This window comes from Orcinus orca, chromosome 8 (genome assembly GCF_937001465.1).
Source record: "Orcinus orca chromosome 8, mOrcOrc1.1, whole genome shotgun sequence".
Lineage (NCBI taxonomy): Eukaryota > Metazoa > Chordata > Mammalia > Artiodactyla > Delphinidae > Orcinus > Orcinus orca.
The window spans coordinates 1,554,259-1,579,027 of record NC_064566.1 but is presented as its reverse complement, the minus strand read 5'-3'; the positions used below and the strand labels follow the sequence as shown (position 1 = coordinate 1,579,027).

Here is a 24,769-nt window from a genome sequence, read left to right as displayed (position 1 = left end):
CCAGGAGCCCAGAGATGGGTCCCTGAGGCTATCCCCAGAAGCTGGGCCTGGGTCCGTCACTCCACAATCCCCACCCTCCAAAGCACTGGGCTGAGATATGGGATCTTGGGGGCACCCCCGGAGCCTCAGGAGGGGGTTGCAAGTGGGTGCTGCCTCCCAGGCTCCCTTCACCCAGAGATGCTCAGAGACATAGACCTAGGGTCAAGGTCACAGGGTCGTTCCCAGCCAAGCCTGGCTCTGTGCTTTGCCAGGGATGAAGGTGGGCCTCCACAGCCTGGGGGTCCAGAGCCTGTGAGCTCCGGGTGCCCCACCTTCAGCAGCCCCATGTGGACCACACTGCTGGCCCATCAGAACCTCGTGGGGCGGGGATGGGGGGGCGGAGGGGGGCAAGGAGCGCATTCCGCCCTGACCCCCTGCCCAGTCCATCTGTGTTTTTGGAAAACAGAGCCGGCGCCCGGCAGCCCTGCAGCCTGAGGCCGTTCACACTGCGTCTCAAAGCACACGATTTTCTTCTTCAAAGTCCATCCTCACTTCAGAACTTGGCCCTGCTCCAGCCTGGCCTCCCTGGGGGCACCCTGCCTGCCCCTCCCACACCCATGGCCCACTTGCTGGGGGACCTTGGAAACCCCCTTCCCTCTCTGGGCCTCAGGTTCTGGGCTGCGGGTCAGGCCTGCGTGGTAGCTCAGCGGGCAGCAGGAACAGGGCTGGGAGGAGGTGAACATGGGGGCCCCAGCTCTGAACCCGAGGCTCTGTCCCTTCCTAACCCTTCCTGGCTCTCACTGGCCCTCTCTGGCCCTCTGTGACCTTTGTTGGCTTTCTCTGGTCCTCCATAGCGTTCCATGGTCTCCCTGGCCTTCCCTGGCACCCACCTGAGGTCCAACAAACTCAGCCTGTCCAAGAAACCCTCCAAGGGTCAGGGAGAGGGAGAGGATGGAAGATGGGCCTCCTCCCTTGAGGCCTACACGATGGGTCTGCTCTTGGTCACCTGCTGGGGTTGCTTCCTGGACCCGGGTCCAGCTGTGGGAACGGGGAGGGCAGAGAGGCCAGACTCCGGGTGGGAGGAAGAGCTAGAGGAAAACAGGAGAGGGGAGGGCTGAGGGGGGCCCCCAACTCCAGCTGCACAGATCAGAGGAGGTCAGACCAGGCAGGCTGGGAGGCTTCCTGGAGGAAGAGTCCTGTGTCCGCATGCAGGTGCCTAGACCTTAAGATCGTGTCCGCATCTGGCTGTCACGGCCGAAGGTGCAAACCAAGCCCAGGGATTGCCGTGGGGCACATACAGTCCATGCCACCCTCCCTGGAGCCACACTGGGAGCCGCGTTCACACGGAGATGTCGTCCTCCAGGCCCTGGCCAAAAAGAAGGTGCAGGTTGAGGTCTGGAGGACACAATGGGTCAAGTCCTGTGGACACCTCACCTCCCGAACGCCCTCAGCATGTTGGGGTCAGCAGGAGGGTCCACTCGGGCCAGTTCAGGGCTGAAGGGTGAGAGCTGGTGAGCCAGGCACCTGGGGATTAAGTCCTTGCTCTGCTGCCCATGGCTGTGTGGCCTTGGGAAAGTAACATAGCATCTCTGAGCCTCGGTTTCCTCATCCATCAAAAGGGAACCCGAGGAGACTCTTCCCGCCTTGGTGGTGAGGGTCCAGTGGGGCGATGTGTGTGAGTGGGGACCCCCCAGGCCCGTTGCCATGGTGTCCGCAGGTCCTCTGAATTGTATTGTCAGCTCCTTCCCCAGTAGGACAGGCCGTGGTCTCAGGCTGCCCCCACGCGCCCGGCATGCACCGCGCTGTCCTCTGTGGGCCAGGCGTGTAGGTGAGGAAGGCCGAGGGAGGACCACGGGCGCAGGGCGCTTCTTGCGGCCTCTAGCTCTGCATCTCCAGCACGTTACTTCCCCTCTCTGGGCCTTCGTGCTCCACAGGCTGCTGCCCCTGCGGGCAGCAGAGGCAAAAGGCCGCTGATGCGTCTTCCACGGGAAAGGAGCAGCTCCTCAATAGCAGGGGTGGCCTGTGGGCATGTCGGGGTGCTGGGTGGGGCTTGCCAGGAAGAACAGCTCCCCAAGGGAGGAGGCCCGGGGCTGGGGTCGTGGAGGGCTCACACGTCTTGAATGAGGCCGAAAGCAGGATGAGGGAAGGGATGTGCATGGCCCAGGGGATCCGGGGCTCCCTTGTGCCCGGCGACAGGGCAAGACTCCCTGCCTGGCCAGTCCCCCTCCCCCCAAACTCCAGAGTCCTCTCAGGTGGCCGCTTTTACCCAGGACCAGCCGGGGCCATGACTCAGCTACCAACACCCAGGAAAGAAGGTTCTAGTGCCGTCGGTCAGGGGAGTCAGGGGCAAACATACTTTTGCATTGAGAGAGTATAATGATGAACAATAACAAACACGTATTAGTATGTGGTCTGTGCTGGACGCTGACCTAAGGGCTTTCAGGCACCAGCATGTCAAGCCTGTGAGGTCAGAGGCACGTGGCCTCCCAGGGGTGCCCGGGCTCACCCGGGTGCTTCCACAGAGCAGGGATTTGAGCCGGGTCAGCCTCCAGGTCTCCTCCTGCCCGTTCCTCTCCCCTTCTGGATACACCGCAGTGTGAGTGGTACAGGATGAGCCCTCGGCCCTCCCACTGTGGCCTTGCTGCCCTGGGGTGGCCTCACCCTGGCCTCTCCAGCTGCCCGCACAGAGGTGGCTGGGTCAGACGGGTCCCAGCGGTGCGGGGCTCTCGGGACGTCTGGTGAGTTCAGCATGGGGGTTCCGTTTCCTCCCCCCTCTTCTCTCGGCTCTCAGGTTTGGTAAAGTGGCTCTTCTGTTATCCTCGTGGCAATATTGATTTCTAGGACAGCCAGGTGTTTTCTGGGGCTGCGGGTGCATTTCTCGATGTGGCCACAAGGTGCCAGGCTCGGGTCAGATTTGGAAAGCCCTGCGGGGATTGTGGGTCGCGGGCGCAAGATTCAGCCCCTGAATCTGGTCTCGGGGACCCTGACTCAGGATGGAGGTCCCAAACGTTCTGCTCCAGAGCCTCTCAGTAATGAATCTGATTTTATTGATATAAACATAATACAGTTTTCTCTAATTCTCAGAACACAGCGGATGTTTTGGGAAGGCGTCCCGGGTTTAACCTGTACTCTAGGCACCACCTCGCCACACCCCTGGGATCGGAACCGCCAGAGAGGAATTCCCCTGGGCCTCCTTCCACCGTCAGTTCTGTAATGCCAGGGCGGGGGCAGAGGAGAGCCTCAGATCCAAGCGCAAAGGTGCAGAGCCCACCAGTACCCCGACACTGCAGGGGGCCTCCCCCTTGCAGGAAGAATGTTGTCACTTTGCCCCCAGCCCTCTCCCCAGGGTGCCCCAAGGTTGCCGCTCCGAAGAACTTTTGAGCCGGGCGCTGTAATTCTAGAAGTGGCCACCAGGTGTCAGCATGAGGCCACTTAAGCAGCCAAGTGGAGGAGACTAGGGAATTTCTGAGGGTCCTTTAAGTCTCTCAGGCATAACTAGGATCTGACCAGAAGCCCAGGATGGGATAACCCTCTCTCAGGCCTAAGAGGCAGTGGGGCCGTGACGTTTATGCTGTGAGGTGCACCCCGAATTTGTCCCTTCTCTCCCACTACCCTGTATCCCCTATAGGCCATGTGTTCCCACCATGGACAGTACATGGAATGTCGAGGGTCACAGCCCTCACACCCACAACACTTCTAGTCCTGACTCAGTGGCACCATGGCCTAGCTAGTCCCCCATGGGTGCTCCCCACCCTGAAACCCTTTCTCTGCTCGCCCTCCTTTGCTTAAACACTCTGGGCTTCAAGGTTCTGATGGAATAAAACAGCCCTGCCTTGGTGAGATCCCCTTTGGGGCTGTGCCAGAAACGGGGATTCCACTAGGGCAGAGCTCAGATTCCATACACTGTTTTAGGGGTGGGAGGTTCCACATTTCCAAGAGTTTGATCTGTGGGTTTGAAAGGCTGCTGCCCTTTCAACCCCTTAGCTGCCCACCTTCTCAATTTGAAGACACCCCCTTTGGTGGGCCTTCCATGGAACCCCATCATCTGACGTGGGGTCAGCCCTCCACCCTCTCTAGCCCCACCTGAGGCTTGGGAAGTCCCAGATAAGTTTCTCTGTAGGGACCTGCAAGTAGCTCCTTGTGACATCTGGGCACCCGGCAGCGGACACTGGAGTCGGGGGTGGGGGGTGGGCATAGGTGTGTGGCACAGGCTGTGAAGACTCCAAAGCCACAGAACCCAAAGCAGAGCCAGCGTGAGCACGTGACTGCTGCATCCCCCCAACTGTGGGCTGCTTCACACTGAGTCCCCTCTCCGTGCCCTGGACCTGATTCAGGACCGTTAGTATCCCTGCATCCTTCCCCACCCAAGACACCAGTGAGGAGGCCCACCTGCCCTCCTCCCAGAGGATGGTATGGCTCTGGGGCATCTGCATTTTGTTTAGGACACCCCCGCGAGATTTGAGTCCCCCCAAGTCTGACTCTCTTCCCCACTGAAAGCCCTGTCCTCCCACCAGATGACGTATACCTCCAGCTAAGGAAGGAAGTTCAGGTGAGGGCTTGAAAGACAAAGGGAGAGGGGAGAATTAACCCCCAACACAGGCTGGTAAGCTGGGGTGCAGGGGCACAGGGAGGGTGTGGTCTGGTGGTCTTCTGGGAACAGCACATGTCTTTGCCTCTTAGTGAGTCTCTGATCTGCTTCCTGCTCTACCTGAAGGCTCAGGAAAGTTTAAGTTCCCAGTGAGGCTTAGTGTATAATCAGGCAGCACTTCTATCTGGGTCCCCACCACCACCACCACCACCAGCTTCTGACACCTCCGAGTCTATGCCTCAACTGGAGTTTCCGCCAAGCTCAAAAGACTGTGAGCCCCAGTCGTCCCACCCAGGGGTACCTGTGAGCAGGACACTGCTGCTCGCTACCTGCTGCCTTCCATTTGCTTCAGCATCCTTGGGTGCCCAGCACCACACGTAGGGTGTAGGGGGTAGTATCAGATGCCACTAGGGAAGGGAGAAAACTCCCAGGTGAGTCCCCTGCCTCTGGAAGAAGGACGGACATGGCCGCATTGTGTTGCAGCTGTGTGGGGAGCACATGAAGAAAGATTTTTCTGACCATTCTCGAACCCTGGCTTTTCCCCCATTATGCCCCGCCCCCATTTTACCCGTGCCACGCCCACTGGCATGCCAGGGTGTCGAGTGACTGCCAAGTGTCAATCTAGTGAGGCCCTACCCACTCTCCACCCCCTCCGAAGAGTCCCACCTTCCAGCAGGCAGGGAGTGCTTCCGGCTAACGCCCACGCCCACAAACGCCTTTCTGCCAGGCTAGGGGTGGGCCTGATCTCCACCCCCTAATGCGCTGTGCCCTCACGTGGGAAGGTGCCAGAGCCAGCTGCCCCGGCACCACCAAGTTGGCGCAAAGCTACCCAAATTTGGAGGGGCTTGAGGAAAGGCGTGGAGGGGACGAGGAGGTGAGGGGCGAAAGTATAGTTTCAGCTGGGATTCGAGCAGGTGCCGTGCTCAGTGGCGGCGAGGCTCCCCTGCTTCCAGGGGCCTGTTATGATGCACACTTTGAAAGTGCCCTTCGTCGTCTCTCCAGCCTCAGCCTCGTCCCCCTCCTCCGCCTCTGCGGCAAGCCGGCTGGAGGGTCCGGGCAGCACAGCCAGAGCCCCCCCTGCTTTGGTGGCGACTGCTAATATTGGCCCGGCCGGCGGACCATCACCCGGGCAGTTTCGGCAGAGAGCCTGGGGCACCAGAGACTCCCCAGTCCTTTTTATCCACCGCCCGGGAGCTTCGGGGACTACGCAGCGGCTAGAGTACAGGTGACTGGGCTTCCCTCCCTCCCCCTTGAGTGTGTGAGAAAAGCTGCATTCTGATCTTTCAGGCGTGGGTGGGCCGGGGGCTTGGGGCTGGGGCAGTTAACAGGAGCAGAGAGACCTCTGCGCCAGAGGACGCAGGCGAGCTTCGACTTCGGAGGGGACGGGAAGGACAGGTGGACAGGGACTCTTCTGTAGGGCTGCCCAGAGCCCTCGAGTCTTTTGCGAGGAAAGTGAGTTTTCCTTCGCGCTTCTGCAAAATGGGAGGGGCAGAGGCGGAGGGTAGGGCTGCTCTTTTCAGCAGGAAGGCACAGCTGTTTTTGCAAATGTAAAAGGCAGGGTTTTTCTGCGTGAGAAATTCCCTCTTGCTGCACCCCACCCTCCCCGACGGCAACCAAAGACAAACAGGACACTGCAGAGGGGCAGGGCCCTGAGATTTTGGAGCTGTTTTTTGGTTTTTTGATGCCACTTAAAAAGTAAAGCTTCCCTCCTCTCTCCCCACTCCCTACAACCCCCCCCAAAAGAATCCCACCATGTCACTGGAGAGTGAGAAGGACAATGAAGGGGCAATGCCCCTTGGAGCCCCACAGCAGGATTTAGAAAGTAAAGCTTCTCTCCTCCAGACAGTGTTCTCCCGGGCCCCCTCCCAGCTCCCCCTGCCCTGGGTAGTTTTGCCAGGAGTGCATTACTTTGTGCATGACGTGTTTCTTCCCACCACCCAGGGTCCCAGACGCCTCCGTCCGGCCAGGGTGGTGTTTGTGGGGAAGAGGTTCATTTCCCCAGAGAAGCCCAGCTTCCCCCCACTCTCAGCTGCCTTCCCAAGGCAGAGCTGCGTCCTTTGGTTTGTGCCAGCTCCCCCTCCTTGCTTCCATTCCAGGTGGGAATGCTGGGGAGTACAGGGGAGAATTTTGATAGCGTGTGCTGTGATCCCCCAAGGCAGGCTGTTGGTGTGCAGCCCCCAGCCCCCATGCCCAGGCAGAAGTCCACAGCAGGAAGGGGCAGCCTGTCCAACAAGAGGGTGTCCTGCCGTTCCATGGGCACCTCTGCAGGCTTGGCTGTGGAAGCCCAGGTCCGGGTGAACTGTGGACACTTTCCTCCTTCCCTAGTGCTTTAAGAAAGGGAGAGCTGGGCAGCCAGAGGGACCGGAAGGGGAGCCGCCGCCCAAACCCTGACAAGGTGACCTGCAGCCTCTCCACCCAACAGCCAGGGGAGGGGCAGGGGACCAGGGCCCTGGCTTGGGGGGGTGGGTTTGTTTTAAAAGCAGTCATCTTAGGAACACCCTTTCGCTTCTCCCCAGGGGACGAAGAGTCACCACTGAGCTTGAGGAAGAGGAGGTGGATTCTAGTTGCCAGCCCCAAGGCCCCACATCTGCGGGTCAGCTCCCTGCCCAGGCTGCCCCCCAGCCTGAGCCGCAGCCCGAGCGCCAGCCGGAGCTGCAGCAGGCCAGAGCCACCCGAGACCCCAGCCCGGAGGTCAGCTGCTGCGGCCTGTGGCCCAGGCGATCCCCACCCGCTCAGAACTGAAGCCGGCAGTCAGCTCCAGCCCCGCAGAGGTGAGTGATTCCAGACTCCCAGGACAGGACCCAGCGTCCCCTGGTACAGATCTCTGCGTAGCAGCCTCCGTACAGGGGCCTGATTTCCTTTGGTGCTCAGAGCCCCCCGGGCAGTTTTAGTTCCCATCCCCGTTTTGACAAGGAGTGGAGGCTCAGAGGGGCTGCGGGTGTGTTCAGAGTCACACAGCTGGAATCTGGGGTTCGGGTGGTCGGCTCCAGGTGCCTCTCTCCCTGGGGGGCTCCCTGCGGTCTGGGCAGCAGCATGGTCCTCAGAGGGGAGCTCCTGGTAGAAGAAGGACAGAGGAAGGGGGAGGGGAGCAGCGTAGAGAAGCCAGGGAGGGGGTCAAGGTGAGGACAGAACTGGAGGAGGGGGGAAGAAGGAGGGCACACCGGGGAAAAACTCATACGCTGGGGAGGAATAGGGGACCCCGGGAAAGCTGGGCTCAGCTGGGGCATGTGAGACCCGTCCTCCCTGTCCTGGGCTGCTGGCTGTGGGTCCTCACACCAGTGGTTTGACCTCTCTGTGTCCCCATTTGTCAAAGGGGGCGACAGTCGCAGCCCTCCTGGCTGTTGAGAATCGAGAGGCGCGAGTGAGGTATGACCAGAGGCCGGAGAGCATTCTCAGTGCTGCTGTCATGATTCCATTGTGTTCAGGCCGGCGGGCTTCCTGTGTGTGCGTGGGGGCCGCGGGGGGGTGACTAGAAAGGCCCAGGGGCCAGAGCCTCCTTGGACACTTCAGGAGCCAGCTGCGTGGTGGTGGCCGCAGGGTTCACGCATCAGGTACCGGGGTGGGGGCCCAGGCTAAGCTGCCCTAGAGGGGCGCTCGCTCCAGGCTCTCCGAGAGCTTTGGAGGTGGAGGTGGGTGGGTCTGTGTTCTTGCTGCTGACCCCAAAGCGACAGAGGCCACTCTTCAGGGCCTGCAGTGGGGGGCCCAGCAGGTGCCCCCTTGCAGGCTGGTCTGCGCATCCGAGAGAGAAACCAAGAACGTTTTTTAAAGGTGTCTTTAGTTCAGACACTACATAAAATAGTACAATAGTGGCGACGCCTCGGTCCTTCCCGAGGGCGCCTGCTCGGCCCCCTCCCCTGCTGCCCACACACCGACCCATACGTACTTCTGACTTTTGGTTTATTGATCAGTGGCTTGTGGTGCCTTGTGCCTGGGGTGGCTCACGCCGTCGGGTCCTGGCGTTCCAGCTGGGGCCTGGGTCCCCTGCCTCCAGCTGGGCTGACCGGAGCGGGTGTCCCTCCTAGATTGGAGGGCAGGGTCCTTGCCCCCAGCGGCGGGTGCCCTGCGGGGTGGGGGGTGAAGGAGGGGCGCTCAGGGGACTCTCGGAGAACGAGCCGGGTTTGTAAAATGCTGGGCTTAGTCCCAGGGAGGGGGGGGGGCGGCCAGCTCGGAGCCAGAGCCGGGGGAGGAAACCGGGGAGTGGGAAAGGCCGGCTGCAGGGCGGGCGGGAGCGAGGGAACCGGCAAGGCAGGAGCACTGGAGCCGCAGGCCTGGGTGCAGGGCCGGGCTTGCTGGGGTGAGTCCGAATCTTTGGGGGGATGGTTATTCTCTTTGAAATGTGGTTTGCAGGTCTAGAGGGGCGGCCAGGGCTGCTGCAGGGTGGGGGGGGAGGTCGTTAGGGGTGGGGGGGAATGGCGCTTGGGGCTGAATTCCTGCCAGCCAAGCCCTGTGCTGGGGGAGACCCCAGCCCCACGACATGCCCCGCTTGCTGGCAGGTCCCTTCCTACCGTGGGGGGCCGGAAGTCGGGGCGACCTGGGCGGCTGGTCCTGGCTGGGGGCGGCCAGTGCCCTTTTTGAGCCCCGCAGCGACCCGGATCTGCCCCCCGACAACCCTGCCCCTTTAGCCGAACTCGTGACTAAATAAGGCGAGGGTTCAGCAGGCAGCCCCTCGCGGGGAGGAAGTGCATCTCTGCCCCCTCCCCTCGCCCTGATGGCCCAGCCTGGCACCCCAAGGCGGCCTCAGCCGTCTTACCTCCAAGGTCCAGGTCTGCAGGCGCCGGTGGCAGCTTCTCCAGGGCTGGCACCTGCTCAGGGCACAAAGCAGGGGAGTGGCTCACCAGAGGGCCGCTGGCCTGGGTGCGCCCAGGCAGCCCCACTGACACACGTCTCACCCCAGCCTTCCGCCACCCCCAGCCTGGGAAGTAGGACTGGAGGAGAGGTGGGGAAACCAGAGCAGGGCCGAGGGCAGCAGAGGCCCTCATCCAGGACTTGAAATCTGCTCTGGGATCCCAGGGAGCCGGGTCCGCAGACAGGCACTTAAAAATACTCCTCGCCCCCAATTTACAAGTTGCCACAGAATAGGGAGCTACGCAGCCAGGCTTCCCTTCCGGAGGCTCCCTCCTCGCCTTCCCTCCTATAGGCATAGGCCTGAAAGCCAGGGACGCGGGGGACTGCAGAAGGCTGGTGGAGGGGGAAAGGGGGGCAGTGATGGGCGGGAGGGGGGGCGAGACAGGCCAGATGTTCTTGGAATGGACACGGGGGTGATTGATACGGACTGGAATTTGAAGGGGGAACATTCCCCACGTGCCTTGGGCTCTGGGTGGAAAATGGGCTGTTTTTTTTCATAGGTGGGGGGGTGTCCTCCCTGTCCTGCCAAGCTCCTGTGAAAGGGCTGCCTCAGCCCTGCCCAGTCCCCACACCTGTCCAATGGCCTTAACCCCTGCCTTCCCAGAGTGTCAGGCTTTGAGGTGTCCCCCTTCTAGCTGGGGTCCCTCTGTGGGGTGACAGCGGGGACAAGCGACGGCTGGCATACCGGTCGGAGGCCCCGCCATTCTGCTGCCCCCAGCAGCAGCCCCTCTCTGGCAGCGCCCCCAACCCACAGATGCCCCTGGGGTGGCTGTCCCCCACCTCCCACATTGCCCAGTTCCGAAGGGGTGATCCAGTTCCCGCCAGTGCCTTGGGGCTGGGTAGGGTTCAGTGTTTGTCTTCAAGGAACTAGGCTTTCACAGCTCGGAGAGGGAGGCTTTTCGTGAAAATTCTCTTCGAGAAAAACGAAAGGAGACCCCTGACCCCCAGCCACCGTGCAGGCCTCCCCCCATCTCTTCCCCCGACTTTCTTCTCCTCTTTCCCAGGCCTTCTGCTCTCCCGCATCACCAGAACAAAACTGGGTTCGCTCTCGTTTGGGGGCTGGGGAAGGCCCGGACGGCGCTCTTCGGAGCGCCGGGGCGAGCAGGGGGTGGCCGCCGGGGGTGCTCCCGGGCCCCCAAACCGAGCCGGGGACGAGCCTGCCCGCGGCGGCGGCGCGGCCGCGGCTTCGCCTAGGCTCGCAGCGCGGGAGCGCGTGGGGCGCGGCGGCGGCGGGGAGCCCGCGGGCCTCCTCGCAGGCGGCCGAGCAGGGAGCCCGGAGCCCCGGGAGCGTCGGGGGAGCAGCGCCCCATCGCTCCCCCGCGGCTCTCGGGTTTCTCCCTTCCACCCCGACGCCCGCCCGGCCAGGCTTCTGCACGGAAGCGCTCTCATGGCCCAGGAGGCAAAAGCGGGAGAAGCCATGTGCCAGCCGGGGTGGAGGGCGCCCCTGGGAGTCCCCCGCACCAGCCCCGGAGCTGCTGCTACTGCCGCCGCCGCCGCCGCCGCCGCCGCGCAACCCGCGCTGGCGTCCCCCGGGGAGGGCGCCACTGCTCCGCGCGAGTCCCGGGGGCGGCGGATCCCCAGCGGCGGGTGCTTCCCCGGGCACCGGAGCTCAACCTCTCAAACGCAGCCCTCCATTCCCAGGGTCCCAACCCACCCAGCACCTTCCCCGCTCCTCCGGATCGCAGACATTATATTTTCTGGTCTTTTCCAAATTTAAGCCTTGCTCAGGTCCCCCCAGTACATTCAACATTTCTCCAGGTCACAAGGGTTTTTTTTTTTTTTTTTGGTTTGGTTTGGGTTTTTTTTGCACATTAATTTCTGGGGATCTGAAAACGCATAACCCCCACTGGCTTTCCCAGGTTTACACTAGTGGCCTGGGTCCCCAAACTCATTGGGTGTTTTCTCCCAGGCTCTTCACAATTTTATATACCCCCCAGCCCCACCCCCAGGTTCTGCAGAGTTACACAGTGGCAAACCCTATTCGGGAAGATTTAAACATTAACCCTGGGTCCTGTGGTCAGGCTGACCAATTCGCCTGGCTCCCCAGAATGTGCACAGTGTTTTTCTGGCATTTAGGCATCATTCCCAAACAAGTGGAGCTCTCTTCCTGTGTCCCCGTAATTTTGGACGACAGTGGCTCCCAAGCTTACCACCCCTGTTCTGGGCCCCCCACACTGAAGCCCTGTTCCCCTGGTTCACCAGAGTTCGGGGCATTATCTGCTGGGTTCCACAACTGTATTGGCCTCACCCTGGGTTCCCTAAATTTTCCACAAAGAATCCTAGGCACCCCCACCTCCGCAACACACTAAGCCATTTCCCTGGGACCCTCAGGGTCTGAACGTTGCTTCCCATACCTCCACCAAAATTTAGGCGTTACACCCAAAGCACGCCGATCCCCCTTCTGAATCATAAACAGTCTGCGCTCTGATCTCCTGAGTTCCACAAAATTGAGAGGATGATTTCTGGTCCCCAAAACGCATTGATTTCTGGTCCCCCCCCCTTTTTTTTTTGGTGGGCCGTGAAGATATGGGGCGTTCATTCCCGGGGATCTCCAAGCTTCCTTGCCACTTATCAGGTTCATTAAAATTTAGACACTTACCCAGGCCCCGAAAGCACGCGGAGCAATTATCCAAGGTGCGCTCAATTGTGATCGTGGACAGGCAGATTCCCCCAAATCGCAAACCTCCCAGGTCCCCCTGGGTCAAACCACGCACAAAACAAACTCTTTCACAGAGCCTATATCTTGTTATACCAAGCTCTTTTGAGTGTCCCAGTAACCAAATATTCTGAATATTTTCTCCGCCTCATAACATTCTGAATATTAAAAAATTCCCTGGGCCCCACGAGCTTACTGACAAGAATCCAGGTTTTCTAAAACTCAGAACGGATCCCATATCCCGGGCCAACCAACGCTGGACCCTTTCCTCTATTTGGACACGCTGGGCTCTCAACATCAGGCATTGCCCTCCAGGCCCCCCAGACACATTCAATGTTACACTTCTGTCACAGAAAGGCACCGATTTCTTGGGCTCCAAGGCATCTCAGGCACCCACTGAGTCACCCCAAATTTAGTCGACATTTTCTGAGTCTCCCAGACACTGCAAACGCCCTGTAGATACCCAGCTGCAGGCACTGATTCTTCAGGCCCCACCACTTAGGAACTCTGAATCCTTTCCCCATAAAACTTAGATACTGACCCTCATTTCTCCTGAGGACTTCGAAGAGCTTCTTTGGATCCCCAGATTCAGAAATGATTTTTCTGGGGCCTCCAGATTGAGACACTGCCTGCCAGCCCTCCAAAATAAACTGAGATTATTTTCCCCCCTCCACAAAAGAATTGATCTTTTTTTGAACGTTGATTTATGGGTCCCCTGACTTGATGATCCTTGCCCCGAGTCCCCCTAAATTTAGGCAATTTTCCACAGGCCTCCCAAAGTGAAATTGCCCAGATACCGAAAAAAATCCCCGGGTCCTGGAAATCCCAGGTATTATAGGCCGCGTCCTACAAGCTTCCTTGCTACTAACCAGGTTCCCTGAAATTTAGGTACCAATCTCTATTGAACAATTTTCATGGATTCCCCCAAACTTGGGCCACGTCTTCCTAGGGTTCCCCAAATGCAGACAGTGCCCAGGAAAATATATTTTTTTCCTGTTCACCAAAAATAAACTAATTGAAACCAACGTAAAAATTAAGATATAAAAGGACATTGATTTTCTGCATTCTCCAAATGTCCTGATCACACCCCAGGTTGCCCCGAATTTAGATCGTGTTTCTTGACTCTCTAAAGGACATTGAGGATTTTCTCAAAAGCCACAGCAATTATGGAAGTTACTTTCCCTGGGTGATGCAAGCGTCCAGGCCACTAACTTGAATTTCTAAGTTGTGGAAATTAATCTCCACTCTTCTCCACCGCATGGACGATTTGCCTAGATCCCCAAAATGTGTCCATTGTTTTTCTTCCCCCGGTTTAAGACAGTACGCCTCTGGGGTTCTCCCAAGTTTCACGCTGAGCATTTTCCTCGGGTCATCCCCAAACCTACTTCGCCACAAAGTGGGACCCCCCACAAACTTGCTGACCCAGATGCTGGGGTCCCCACATTTTAGACGCGGCTCCCTTGTCCCCCAGTTGCAGGGAGAAATCCCCCCGGTCCTCAGACTCGGACTCTCTTTCTGGAGTCTCGAATTTAGTCGTGAATCGCAGTTCCCCACACCGACGCAACCTCCCTTGGGTCCCCACTTCGGGACACTCGTTCTCTCGCCCGCAAATCAGGCGGCTCTGACTTGCGTTCCCGGCCTTTGGGCATTGTTCCCGGCCCCGCCGCGGTCTCTGCAGCTTCCCCAATCCCGCGTACCACGGGCACTGGTTCTGGGCCTCTCTGCGTCTCCTACGAAGTCCCCGGAGCTCCTCGGAGTTGGAAAATTTCTCTTGTGTTCCCCAAACACACTTGGCCCAACAGCGTGTCCTCCAGGACGCAGGCAGTGCTTCTCCCGCGTCCAGGAAAACGACTGGGCATTGCCCCCAGTTTCCCCCAAATTTGGGCATTGTCCCCGGGTCTTCCAACGGACTGGGCGTTGCCCCCGGACACTGGGGACTGCCCCCGGGGTCTCGCTCACCTTCAGCGCGTCCGCCGCCCGTTGCAGAGCGCTCGCTCTCTGCCTCGGCTCCTAGCGCGCCCGCGGACGCAGCCTCCGGCCTCCAGCCTCGCGGTGAGCTCCCCGCCGCCTCGCGTCCCGGCCCGGCTCCCAAACCCACCCGCCGCCGTCCCGCCGTCCCGAGCGGCTGCCGGGGACACCGGCGCGGGGCGCGGGAGCCTGCGGCGGGCTAGCCCCTCGGCGGCCGCGCTCGCTAGGCCGGGCGCCCTGAAACCCGCGCCGCTTTCGTTTGCTCTCTGCAAAGATCACGGTCGTGGGGAAAGCGCCTCGGCGGCCCCCCAGCGGGGCAGGCAGGGCGCAGGGTAGGAGGGACGCGGAGGACAGGCGCACCCGGCTCGGGCGGCGCGGCGCCGCCAGCCGCCGGGCGGAGGACTCCGGGAGGCGCGCGCCGAGCGCGGGCGACGTGATTGATGGCGGAGCGAGGGGGCGAGCCGGGCGCGGGCTTCCGCCGCCGGCGGTCCCTTCCCCTCGGAGGGGCGCTGGCTGCCGGGGCTCCTGGGGGCGGGCGGGGCGCGGGGGCTCGTGCGTGGTTTTTGACTTGGTAAAAATCACAACGACTTCTTACATCGTCCAAACTCTCCAGGAGATGGTTTCCCCAGACCCCCAAATTATCGTGGTGGCCCCTGGGGCTGAACCCGAGTCTGCGCAAGTCCAACGCACTGAGGACGGGGGAACTATTATCCGGATATTTTGGGTGGGCCCCAAAGGCGAGCTGCTTAGATGCACCCCGGTGAGCCCGGTCATGCAGGTAGGATTTGAGCGATGTTTCCCGCCCTGCTCGTATCTCTCCCGGCAGGCGCAGCCCGGGCCGGCCCCATGCCTGGCCCAGATTCGGTCCTGGCCCGGCCGGCCCTCCCCACGTACCGCACCTGGCGGCCGCCGAGGCTACTCCCCGGTTCCCGCGCGGCACCGGGGGGCGCTCGGGCTCCGGCTGCGGCTCGAGGGGCTGCGCCTGCTCGGGCAGGTGGCGGTTGTGCGCCCCGCCCGCGCCCAGGGACTCCCCACTTCCCTTGTACATCCCAGCGGCACTCGGGGACCCCCGACCCAGTGTCGAGCCACCTGCGCCCGCATTCCGACAGGGCACCCTCGCCGCGTAGCCCCCTGGCCGGGCGCGGGGACCTGGCCGTCGCTAGGGCGTGTGACACCGCCCACCCTGGTCGCCCCGCGTCCCCCGTGCACTAATGCGGGGACCTTGGCACCCCGGAACCTAAGACGGGGCCCCCAAACACTTTAGAATGGCGATTCGGGATTTCTTTCGAACTCTGCCGATCCCTGCCCCCAATCCAATCTCGCCCCCGCGCACCCCACAGCCCCCCCCAACCGCCGCCCCCCGGGACCCCAAGCCCGCCCCCCGCCCTTGGCTCGAGTTGCGAGGGCGGTCCGGGGGCGGGGCGAGGGCCCCGCGGGCGCCCATTGGCGCGGGCGCACGGCCAGCGGGGCCCGAGCGGGCGCCGAGCCGCGGGGTGGCGCGGCTATAAGAGCCGGGCGTTGGCGCCCGGAGTTCGCCTGCTCTCCGGCGGAGCTGCGTGAGGCCAGGCCGGCCCCCGGCCCCCCCCTTCCGGCCGCCCCCGCCTCCTGGCCCACGCCCGCCCGCGCTCGGCCCGCCAGCGCCTCCACCCGGCTGGCGGCCCCGCGTCGACGCCGTCCGCCGCCACGCTGCTGACTCCCATCTCGGGCGCCGTCGGCGGGGTCGCGCTCCGCCGGCCTGCGGATCCCCCGCCGCCTCCTCCTCATCTACCTCAACGCCCGTCCCGCTTCGCCCGAGGAGGCGGTCCCCCCCGCAGGCAGTCCGGCTCGCAGGCCGCCGGCGTTGTCATCCCCCGCGCTCCCTCCCGGCCCTCCCCGGCGCGCAGCCCGGCCGCTCCCCCTCCTCGCTGCGTCCCGAGCGGCCCCGGCGCCGCCACCGCCGCCCCCCCCGAGGCCCGGGCTCGCGACGGCCGAGGGCTCCGTCGGCCCAAACCGAGCTGGGCGCCCGCGGCCCGGGTGACGCCTCCGCTCCGCCCCCCTCAGCACCTTCCCCGGCCCCCGACGTTGCGCCCTTTCCTCGCTTCTCTGCGCTCCCCGTCCCCTCTCCGGCCTCTGGTCCCGGCCCCCTCTCTTCTTCCGCAGCCTTCCCTTTGCTCCCTCCCGCCCCCCCCAGCTCCTTGCCTCCAACTCCCTCCCCTTCCACGCCCGCCCTCTCGCCTTCGCCGTCCCAAAGTGGATTAATTATACGCTTTCTGTTTCTCTCCTCGCTGTTCTCCCGCTGTGCGCCTGCCCGTCTCTCACTGTCCTCTCTCTCTCTCGCCCTCTCTTCGGCCCCCCCTTTTTCACGTTCACTCTGTCTCTCTCACTATCTCTGCCCCTCTCTATCCTTGATACAACAGCTGACCTCATTTCCCGATACCCTTTCCCCCCCTAAAAGTACAACATCTGGCCCGCCCCAGCCCGCAGACAGCCCGTCCTCCCCAAACAATCAGACGAGTTTCCCACCCCCCCAAAAAAGCCATCCCCCCGTTCTGCCCCGTCGCACATTCGGCCCCCGCGACTCGGCCAGAGCGGCGCTGGCAGAGGAGTGCCCGGCAGGAGGGCCAACGCCCGCTGTTCGGTTTGCAATACGCAGCAGGGAGGTGGGCGGCCCCTGCGCCGGCTTCCAGGTAAGCTGCGTGCGGGCCGGGCCGGGCCGGGGCGGCTGGGCCCGGGGCAGACAGGGTGGGGGGCTGTCGGTCACGTTCCGCGTCTCGAACCCCGCGCTCTGCCCTGTGCCGCGGAGGAGGGGGCGAGGGGTGGGGGGGGCGGGGTGGGGACTTGGGAAGTGCCCGGGGAGGTGTGAGCTGTCTGCAAGGCGACTTCCTGGTCGCTTTGCGGGTGCAGGGGGTGTTGCTGAAAGTTTGTGATTTGTGCCGCGGGGGCGGGGGCGGGGGGCAGTGCAACGAGGACGGGCGCAAGTCTCAGAAACCCACCCTGGTATGTTGACTCGGTGCCAGCAAGACCGAGAGAGGAAAACTGGGTGGGCGGGGCCAGGATGGAGCGAGGGGGGCCGAGTTGGCAAAAGAGTCCTGCCAGACACCGCATTCGCAGCGCACCCCCCTACAGCCTCCCTTTCCCTGTCCCCGACATTGCCAACCAGTAATCTGGAGAGAGGGCCTGGTCCAGGGCTCAAAAGGGCAGCAGTGGACAACCCAGAGAGGGTAACTGCCCCTGCCCCAGTGGGCAGATGGAAGTTTCCAGACAAGGAGGTGGAAAGCAGCCCCCCTCCCTGCACCCCCGCCCCCATTTCCCGGTGCCAGGATGGGCTGGGGGTGCAGGATGAGCCCCCCCGCCCCCCGTTCTTTGCTAAGAGATGGTGGGGAAGGCGGTTGGGGGTGCCGCAGAGAAGGGAACGGCTGGAAGGAGGGAGGGGGCGGGAGCAAAGGGGGCGGGGGGAGTGGTCAGCAGGGAGAGGGGTGGGGGTAGGGTGGAGCCGCGGCTGGGAGGAGCCGGCTCAGACATAAAAGCTGAGGCACTGACCAGCCTGCAAACTGGACATTGGCTTCTCCTCTGAGGCAGCCTTCCAGCCTCCTCCTCCCGCATCCTCTTCCTCCAGCCCCAGCGAGCCTCCTGTCCAGCTGCAGGTAACCGGGGCTGTTGAGCGAGGACCCGGCTGCCCTCCCGCTCCGGCCTCAGCCCCTTGGCCCCTGCCCGCGGCCTCCCACTCAGCCCCTTCATCCCTCCCCTCTGCCTCTGCCCTGTCGCCCCTGCCCTCCCTCCTCTGCCCGCTTGGTCACCTGGCCCGCACAGCTGCATGCCCCTCGTCTAGTCTTCTGCTCTCTGCTGGTGCCCTGGACTGGACCCCGCACCGAGTGGCTGGGCTTGCAGAAGGATGGGGCTGCCGCTCGGACGGCACCGAGTCCCTAGCTGGACAAATTTGTTCCTAGAATTTGGAGGGGGGGGCGGCACCGGGCTGTCGGGAGACAGGCTGGGGTCTGGTGCAGGGAGGAGGTGAGCTGAGCCAGGCGGCAGTTTCCATCTTCCACAGAGCTGGCCCTGCTCGTCAGGAGCTTAAGCGAGACTGTGCTTCCTTCGCAGCCCCTCATTTCCTACACGATTTATTGCATCAAAATTCCCCTGGGCCCAGCATGCAGCAGCCTTGCTCCAGGCTGGCAAGGGGCGTGCTGCTCGGTGCCTCTGTGCTCACTGGGTGCACAGCCTAAGAGGGACACACGTGGGCAGCTCCACCCAGGCCCTTACTAGGGTAGCCTGCGGGTGCCACGGGGCTCAGGGGCACCCGGCCGTGACTGTCCCCCCAGAAGGGGCTCGTACCTGGGCCCGCAGAGGGCAGGCTGGGGCTGCCTGCCTGGGCGGCTTCCACCTTTTGGAGGGCTAGGGGTGGCTCGCTGCGTCCCAAGAGGAGTCAAGGTCCCCTTCCAGCCCCCTGACTCCTTAGGGGACCTGGTTAACCCTTGCCCCAGGTCCGCAGCCACAAAGCCTTGCGAGGGGGTGTGTCTTGAGATGTGCCTCTCTTTCTAGGCTGTGCCCTGAGGGACCGGGGGTCTGGCCTCTAGGTGGCCTGACCTGTTCTCTCCAGCTCCTGGGGTGGGGTTGGGTACCCCAAATGGGGAGAGGGCCTGGTGGTCCTGGAGGGACTTTGAGGTCCCTGGCCCTGGGTAGTGTGACGCGAGGCCTGGAAAGGAGGCTTTCGGCTTTTATGTGTGTTTGGGGTGCCCAGGGCAGACTGGGGTCGAGGGACTGAGTGATGTAGGAGAAGGTGGCTCCTGGGAGCGTGGCTGGCACCGCCGTGCTGACCGTCGGACCCTTGACCCAGGCTTTGCTGAGCCGCAGACTGAGAGGGTGGGAGAGGCAGTGCGGGAGGGAGGAGGGTGGTGCTGGCCCAGCAGAACCCCCCTGTTGCTCTGGGAGGGAGGCTGGTCCTCCTGGCACCCTTGCTCAGCCGGTCCTCTGAGATGCACATGTTCTGTGCTGGGGTGGGGCCGTCTGCCATCTTGGCTGGCGCTGGGAGGCCCGAGGAGTGGCCGCTGCCCTGTGCCGGCCCCGCCCCCATGACATCATAGGATGGAGGCCAGGTCCAGTGTCCAGCACTGGCCCCTGCAGCTCTGGGTGTGGCTGAGCCCCTGCAGTAATAACGATGGGGATCCCCACGTGAAATTACTGACTAGCACTCGGTGCCCCTCAGAGGTGTGCCCCGCACACAGCCCTTCACGCGGGGCAGCTCTGCATCCTGCCTGCGTCAGCAGTGGAAGCTCCAGCTCTTCTGTAATTAAAACAATTAAGATTAAGGAGAAAGCCGTGCTTTCAAGCTGTAACTGGACTTTAAATTAGGAGATGGCGGGGCTGAGTGTCCCCGAAGGGAGCAGGCCCGCATCCCCTTGCTGGGCCAGCATTTCGGGATGCCCTGGCTGGTGGGCGGTGGGAGGGGCCCTGGCCTGGACGTGGCGGGGCGGTGGGCTCACGCCTCTTGTCTCCGCCCGCAGACACCAATGGGGATCCGAGTGGGAAAGTCGATGCTGGGGCTGCTCGCCTTCTTGGCCTTCGCCTCGTGCTGCTATGCTGCTTACCGCCCCAGTGAGACTCTGTGCGGCGGGGAGCTGGTGGACACCCTCCAGTTTGTCTGCGGGGACCGCGGCTTCTACTTCAGTAAGTAGCTCAGCAGGGCGAGGGCGGAGGGGTGTACGCAGCTGGTGCTCGATAGATGCTGGAGTCCTCCTTACCACATGTCAGACACCTCTGCAGGCCCTTCAGCACACCTGGCCTGGGGGTCGGGCCCGGGGAGGCCCCTCGGAGGTGAATGAGCCCGGGGCCCTTGCTGTGAGACTGGGAGAGCGCAGTCACGCCCTCGCAGTCCACATTTATTAGGCACTTACGGTGTGCTTGGGCGGTGCCCGCACTCCCTGATTTCTTGCAGCATGACTCAAGGTGGGAGGGAGAGTGGACGGTGGTATCTACAGGGGGACCAGACCTTAAGTGGCAGGTGCAGGTGGGGTGCAGAGTGGGCTGGAGGCCGGGCTTCCGGGCGGGGTGACCCAGGCCCCCACAGGGAGGCAGCCCTTCCCCTCCTGCTTCTCCCTGACCTGCCCATGGGCAGGGCTGCGGGCACTGGTTTCCCCGCACGTTTTGCCCACATCTTGGCAACGGGCAGATACCTGTGGATGGTGAGATTTTAAACGGAATCAAATGGGTTGAAAACCAGTCAGAATAAAAGCACACGTTGCTGGCGGCGTGAGTGTGCCTGGCCCACGCTCGGCTGCATCCGCAGGAGGGGACCGCCGGGGCACCCAGGCCTGGGTGGGACCCGCACCCGAGGGGCAGGGCACAGTGCAGGGCGCCCGCCTGCTGGCCCGAGGGCTCTGTTCTTCGCCCTCCTCTCTGATTCCCGACCTGCGGGAGCCGGCTGGGCACGTGGAGACCTCTGCTCTCCCTTGCCCCTGTGCCCTGTGTGGCAGGGCGGATCCCCCGTTGGAGGTGAGCTCTCCTTCGGGGTGTGGGCTCTTGCCCTCGCTTCCCAGCAGTCTGGGCCTCAGTTTCTTTAACTGCAGGACGGGTCAGGGGAGTTCCGGAGAGTGTCCATCCGGATAACGGGAGAAACTGGGGAGCAGTTTCTTGACCCTCGAGGGGGGAGGGAGTGTGTGCTCCCCCTGGGCTCAGCCGGACACTGCTCAGGGCTGGGTGTGGGTGGGGACATGGCTGGGGCAAGCAGGCAGTGGCCGTAAGGCTCATCGTAACCATCACCCACCACAAGGCACCTTCTTCTGCAGCCTTTACTTACCCACCCTCTGAAAAGGGCCGAAAACGCCCGTCTTGCATGTCAGAGCTTCTCTTTAAAAAACATTCCTTCTTCTTGACGCTTCTGAGGCCCCTGCCTGCCCTGGCTTCTCCTGTGGCCTCTGTCTCCTGCCACATTTGGGGGCAGGAGATAGCACCGTACGGTCTGGTGCTGGCTGGCCCTTGCCCGGGGAGTGGCCTCCTGGCACCAGGTTTCCCTGAAAGGAGGGCCGGGCTGAGCCCCCAACCCTTTCGACCCTGCACCTGGACCCCTTACTAGGGGCTCCTCTCCCTCCCCCCACCGATGGCGGAAGGCAGGCCGGGGGCTTTTCCTTGCAGCTGAGTCTGGAGCCTGTGCGTGGAGGAGAGGGGGAGGACGGGAAGAAAGGAGGGCGTGGTTTTTGCAGGTCCTCACTCCTCTCCTCCCGTCTTCTCCTTCTTCCTCCCATTCCTACCTGTCTCGGCGGCGGCTCTAGGGCCGCAGGCACCCAGGCTCCTGGTTGGTTCAGGGATGGCACCTGGGTCCCAGCCGGCCTTTGGGTCAGGACCCTGGGATCCCAGGATGTGGGGCCGGGCCCCGTGCATTTTCCAAACAGCCCCTGGTGGTGGACCAGGAGGCCGTGCCCACTTTACATACGACGAGGGAGGCACCGAGAGGCCAGGGGGCTGGTCCTGGAGCGCACTCACCCCGCTGTCCATTCTCTCCTTTCTGGGGCCCCTGCGCGCCCCCCTCTCGCTTTCTTCCTTCCCTCCAGTCCAAGGCCGGCTGTCCCTGCAAGGTGACCGGCATCCTGTCCCAAGGGCAGGGGCGGCGGGCTGGCTGGAGGAACCCTGGGGAGCCCCCTGGGGCGCTGGTGCTGACGTGCCCTTTCCTTCCTCCTGTGGGACTTCCAGGCAGGCCGGCAAGCCGCGTGAACCGCCGCAGCCGTGGCATCGTGGAAGAGTGCTGCTTCCGCAGCTGCGACCTGGCCCTGCTGGAGACCTACTGCGCCACCCCCGCCAAGTCCGAGAGGGACGTGTCGACCCCTCCGACCGTGCTTCCGGTAAGGCGGCCCCCCCAGCTTGGGCCCGTGGACGGCCCCCCAGCTCTGGGCCCGTGGACGGCCCCCCAGCTCAGGCCTGTGGACGCTCTGGGCCCGTGGGAGGCCCCCCAGCTCTGGGCCTGTGGGCAGCCCGGCCCCTGGGAGGGGAACCGGCGTCTCCGGGACCCTCCCCGTCTCTGGAGCCCCTCGGGGCTGTTACCTCTAAGCCAGGGGACCAGGGCGCGGCAGCTCCTCAGCTGGAAGCGCGGCTAGGGAGTCCTTTACATGTGTGCCACGTGCCCCCCCCGCAACCGTGGTGGTGTTGACCAGAAGCCGGGGGAGTTACTGACCTGTCACACGTCGGGCACGCTGCAAGGTTTAGGGACAGCCCCCAGCAGGTTGCCCAGATGTCCCCCCGGGGCCTGGGTGGCTGGGGAGCAGGGGCTGGGGGCCAGGCACCCCTTGACCGGCCCTTCCCCTCTCAGGACAACTTCCCCAGATACCCCGTGGGCAAATTCTTCCAATATGACACCTGGAAGCAGTCCGCCCAACGCCTGCGCAGGGGCCTGCCCGCCCTCCTGCGAGCCCGCCGGGGTCGCACGCTCGCCAAGGAGCTGGAGGTGTTCAGAGAGGCCAAGCGTCACCGCCCCCTGATCGCCCTGCCCACCCAGGACCCCGCCGCCCACGGGGGCGCCTCTCTTGAGGCGTCCGGCCATCGCAAGTGAGCCAAATTGTCGTAATTCTGCAAAGCGGCACCACCCACTCGTGACCTCCTCTTGACCGGACCTTTCCATCAGGTCCCACCGCTGAAACCTCTGTACCGTCCTGTCTGCGGGCTCCCCCGACCTGGCCCCCATGCCCCAACCTCCCCACGTCAGGCTGCTCTCTCCTCGGCCCCCTCCATCGGGCTAAGGGAATCACAACAAAATCTTTAAAAATGTACAAAACCAATTGGCTTTAGCCCTCTCTCCCAAATTATCACCCCCAAATTACCCCCAAATTACACAACCAAAATTGCAATCACAAACGTGTCGGCCCCCTTGAAACGAATTGGCTTCTTAGCAACACCGGAAAAGCTAACTAGCTTTCCAGAAAACCCTAAAAAAAAAAAATCAATTAGCTGAAAAAAAAAATACTAAAAATAAATTGGCTTCAAAACAATTGGCAAAATAAAAGAATTCGGCCCCCACCCTTCCTTCTCGTTCCTCTCGGACCTGGACTTCAATTGGCTGTGACTGACCATCCAAGAGAAAGGAAGGTGCCAAATTTGCAGGTAGGCTTGTCACTGCTCGCCAGCCATCTCCCTCCTCCACCAACCCTCGCCGGGCTCTGGCCGTGTGACACCGAAGACCCAAACCTGTTCCTCCCCGTAGTTTCCGTCACTGAGACCGCTGTGGAGCCGTGGTGGGGCCCAGCAACACCCGGGGAGCGGTGCACGGGACAGAAAACCCGAATTCGCGCAGATAAAACTTAATTGGCATAAACGCCCACACGCTCCAAAATCTTACGTCTGAATTCTCACCTTTGAAAGCACACGCACCCACACGCAACCCTGCACGCACGCGCGCGCACACACACACACACACACACACACACCCTCACACACATCCACAACCCTCACGTGCATCCACACACGCACACACACACACACCCTCACACACATCCACACACGCACACACACACACCCAGATGTGTGGGATACCCAAACCCAGCATTGTGCAGATGAGACCGCATTCCATCCCAAATTCTCTAAGCTGCCCTGCGATGAGGTTTTCACGTCCTGTAGCTCCTCTCTGGTCCCCTGGGATGCGCCCTAGGGTGGGAGGGTGTGTGTCCCAGGCTCAGGCGCGGGTGGTTCCATCTTTCCGAGATGAGGCAGATCCCCCCTCCTTCTCGGCACCCGTCCTGACCCCACGGCACCTGCAGTGAGAGTCCTGATGCCCCCAGACCCCACTGGCATCCACGCACCTACTATCGTGCTGAGCGAGGAACGGGTTTGGCCGGAGTGGAGATGGCTGTGGCCAAGCAAGACATGCCCTGCCGCGTCGCCTGACCCCCTAGGTGTGCTCCTGTGAGATCTGGGGACCCCCCCAGCACACCTAGGGCTCGCCTTTGCCAGCCTCCTGGGGGAGCCTGTCAGAAATGAGGGCCCCCTGGAGACTGGCAAGGGTCATGGGGAGTGTGGGAAGTCTGGAGGTTGGTGGGGTGGGTGGGGGGGCATTGGGGGCTGGGGGGGGATGCTCTGGGGTAGGAAGTGGTCCAGCAAGGGTTTGGACGAAATGGTCAGGAGGAAGGATTGACGAGGAGACGTGCAGAATTACAGATCGAATCAGGAACCCAAATTGACGCCAATTGATCTATTTCCCCCCTTTAATTGGCTTCTCCTGGGGCTTTTTTCCTTTTTTTTTTTATCCCTCCTTAGCTTCTTGTGCGCTCGTGTACCAAATTAAACTTACTCCCCTCCCCGTGTAACAGGGGGGCAGCGACCAAGGACAAGGAACGCACGAAGCCAACCACCTGTCACCTCTGCGGCGCCCGCCGCCGTCCTGCCCTCCGCCATTTATCGCCCTTGGTTTGATATTTGCCTGTCCCTGTCGCTTGGGTTGAGTGGAGAGTGGAGCCTCGCGGGGGGTGCTGGCCACTGTGCCCCCCGAGAAGTCAGAGGGGAATGGAGACGGCCGCTGCCTGGCCTGGCCCCCGGGGGCGGTGGCTGGTCCCCGGGGGTCCTGAGGGGCGGAGGAGGGGGCAGGGGGGCGTCTCTTCAGGTGTCAGGAAGGTGCTCGGAGGCCACCGAAGTGGGGCCCCCGGCCGGCCCAGCCGGCGGGGGGGAAGGGGCTACAGATGCGTGAGCAAGGGGCTCCATCGGGCGGGAGCAGGTGGCTGCCTTCCGCGCACCTGGGGAGCCCTCCCCGCGCCCCTCGGTGACAGCTTGCCCGCCTCCTC

At 62.6% G+C, this 24,769-nt stretch overlaps 2 protein-coding genes across 4 annotated transcripts; both read left to right on the top strand.

The window, feature by feature from the left end:
* Positions 1 to 5,532: 5,532 nt before the first annotated feature.
* LOC117195937 (insulin-like) lies at positions 5,533 to 7,195 on the top strand. The gene is made up of 3 exons (XM_033402553.2): positions 5,533 to 5,792; positions 6,893 to 6,962; positions 7,084 to 7,195. Exons 1-3 carry the CDS (start codon positions 5,533 to 5,535, stop codon positions 7,102 to 7,104), a joined length of 351 nt encoding a protein of 116 aa, XP_033258444.2. The 3' UTR covers positions 7,105 to 7,195.
* Positions 7,196 to 13,963: 6,768 nt separating this feature from the next.
* Positions 13,964 to 23,014, top strand: IGF2 (insulin like growth factor 2). 3 transcript variants are annotated; one of them, XM_049714045.1, is made up of 5 exons: positions 13,964 to 14,120; positions 14,650 to 14,814; positions 19,517 to 19,679; positions 21,699 to 21,847; positions 22,312 to 23,014. In XM_049714045.1, the coding sequence occupies exons 2-5, from the start codon at positions 14,653 to 14,655 to the stop codon at positions 22,549 to 22,551; spliced, it is 714 nt and encodes a 237-aa protein (XP_049570002.1). In that variant the 5' UTR covers positions 13,964 to 14,120; positions 14,650 to 14,652; the 3' UTR covers positions 22,552 to 23,014. The 3 variants fall into 3 exon arrangements, with proteins under 3 accessions (XP_049570002.1, XP_012391517.1, XP_004278119.1); XM_012536063.3 differs by lacking the exons at positions 13,964 to 14,120; positions 14,650 to 14,814 and adding an exon at positions 15,577 to 16,702; XM_004278071.4 differs by lacking the exons at positions 13,964 to 14,120; positions 14,650 to 14,814 and adding an exon at positions 17,532 to 17,659.
* The last annotated feature ends 1,755 nt before the right edge of the window (positions 23,015 to 24,769 follow it).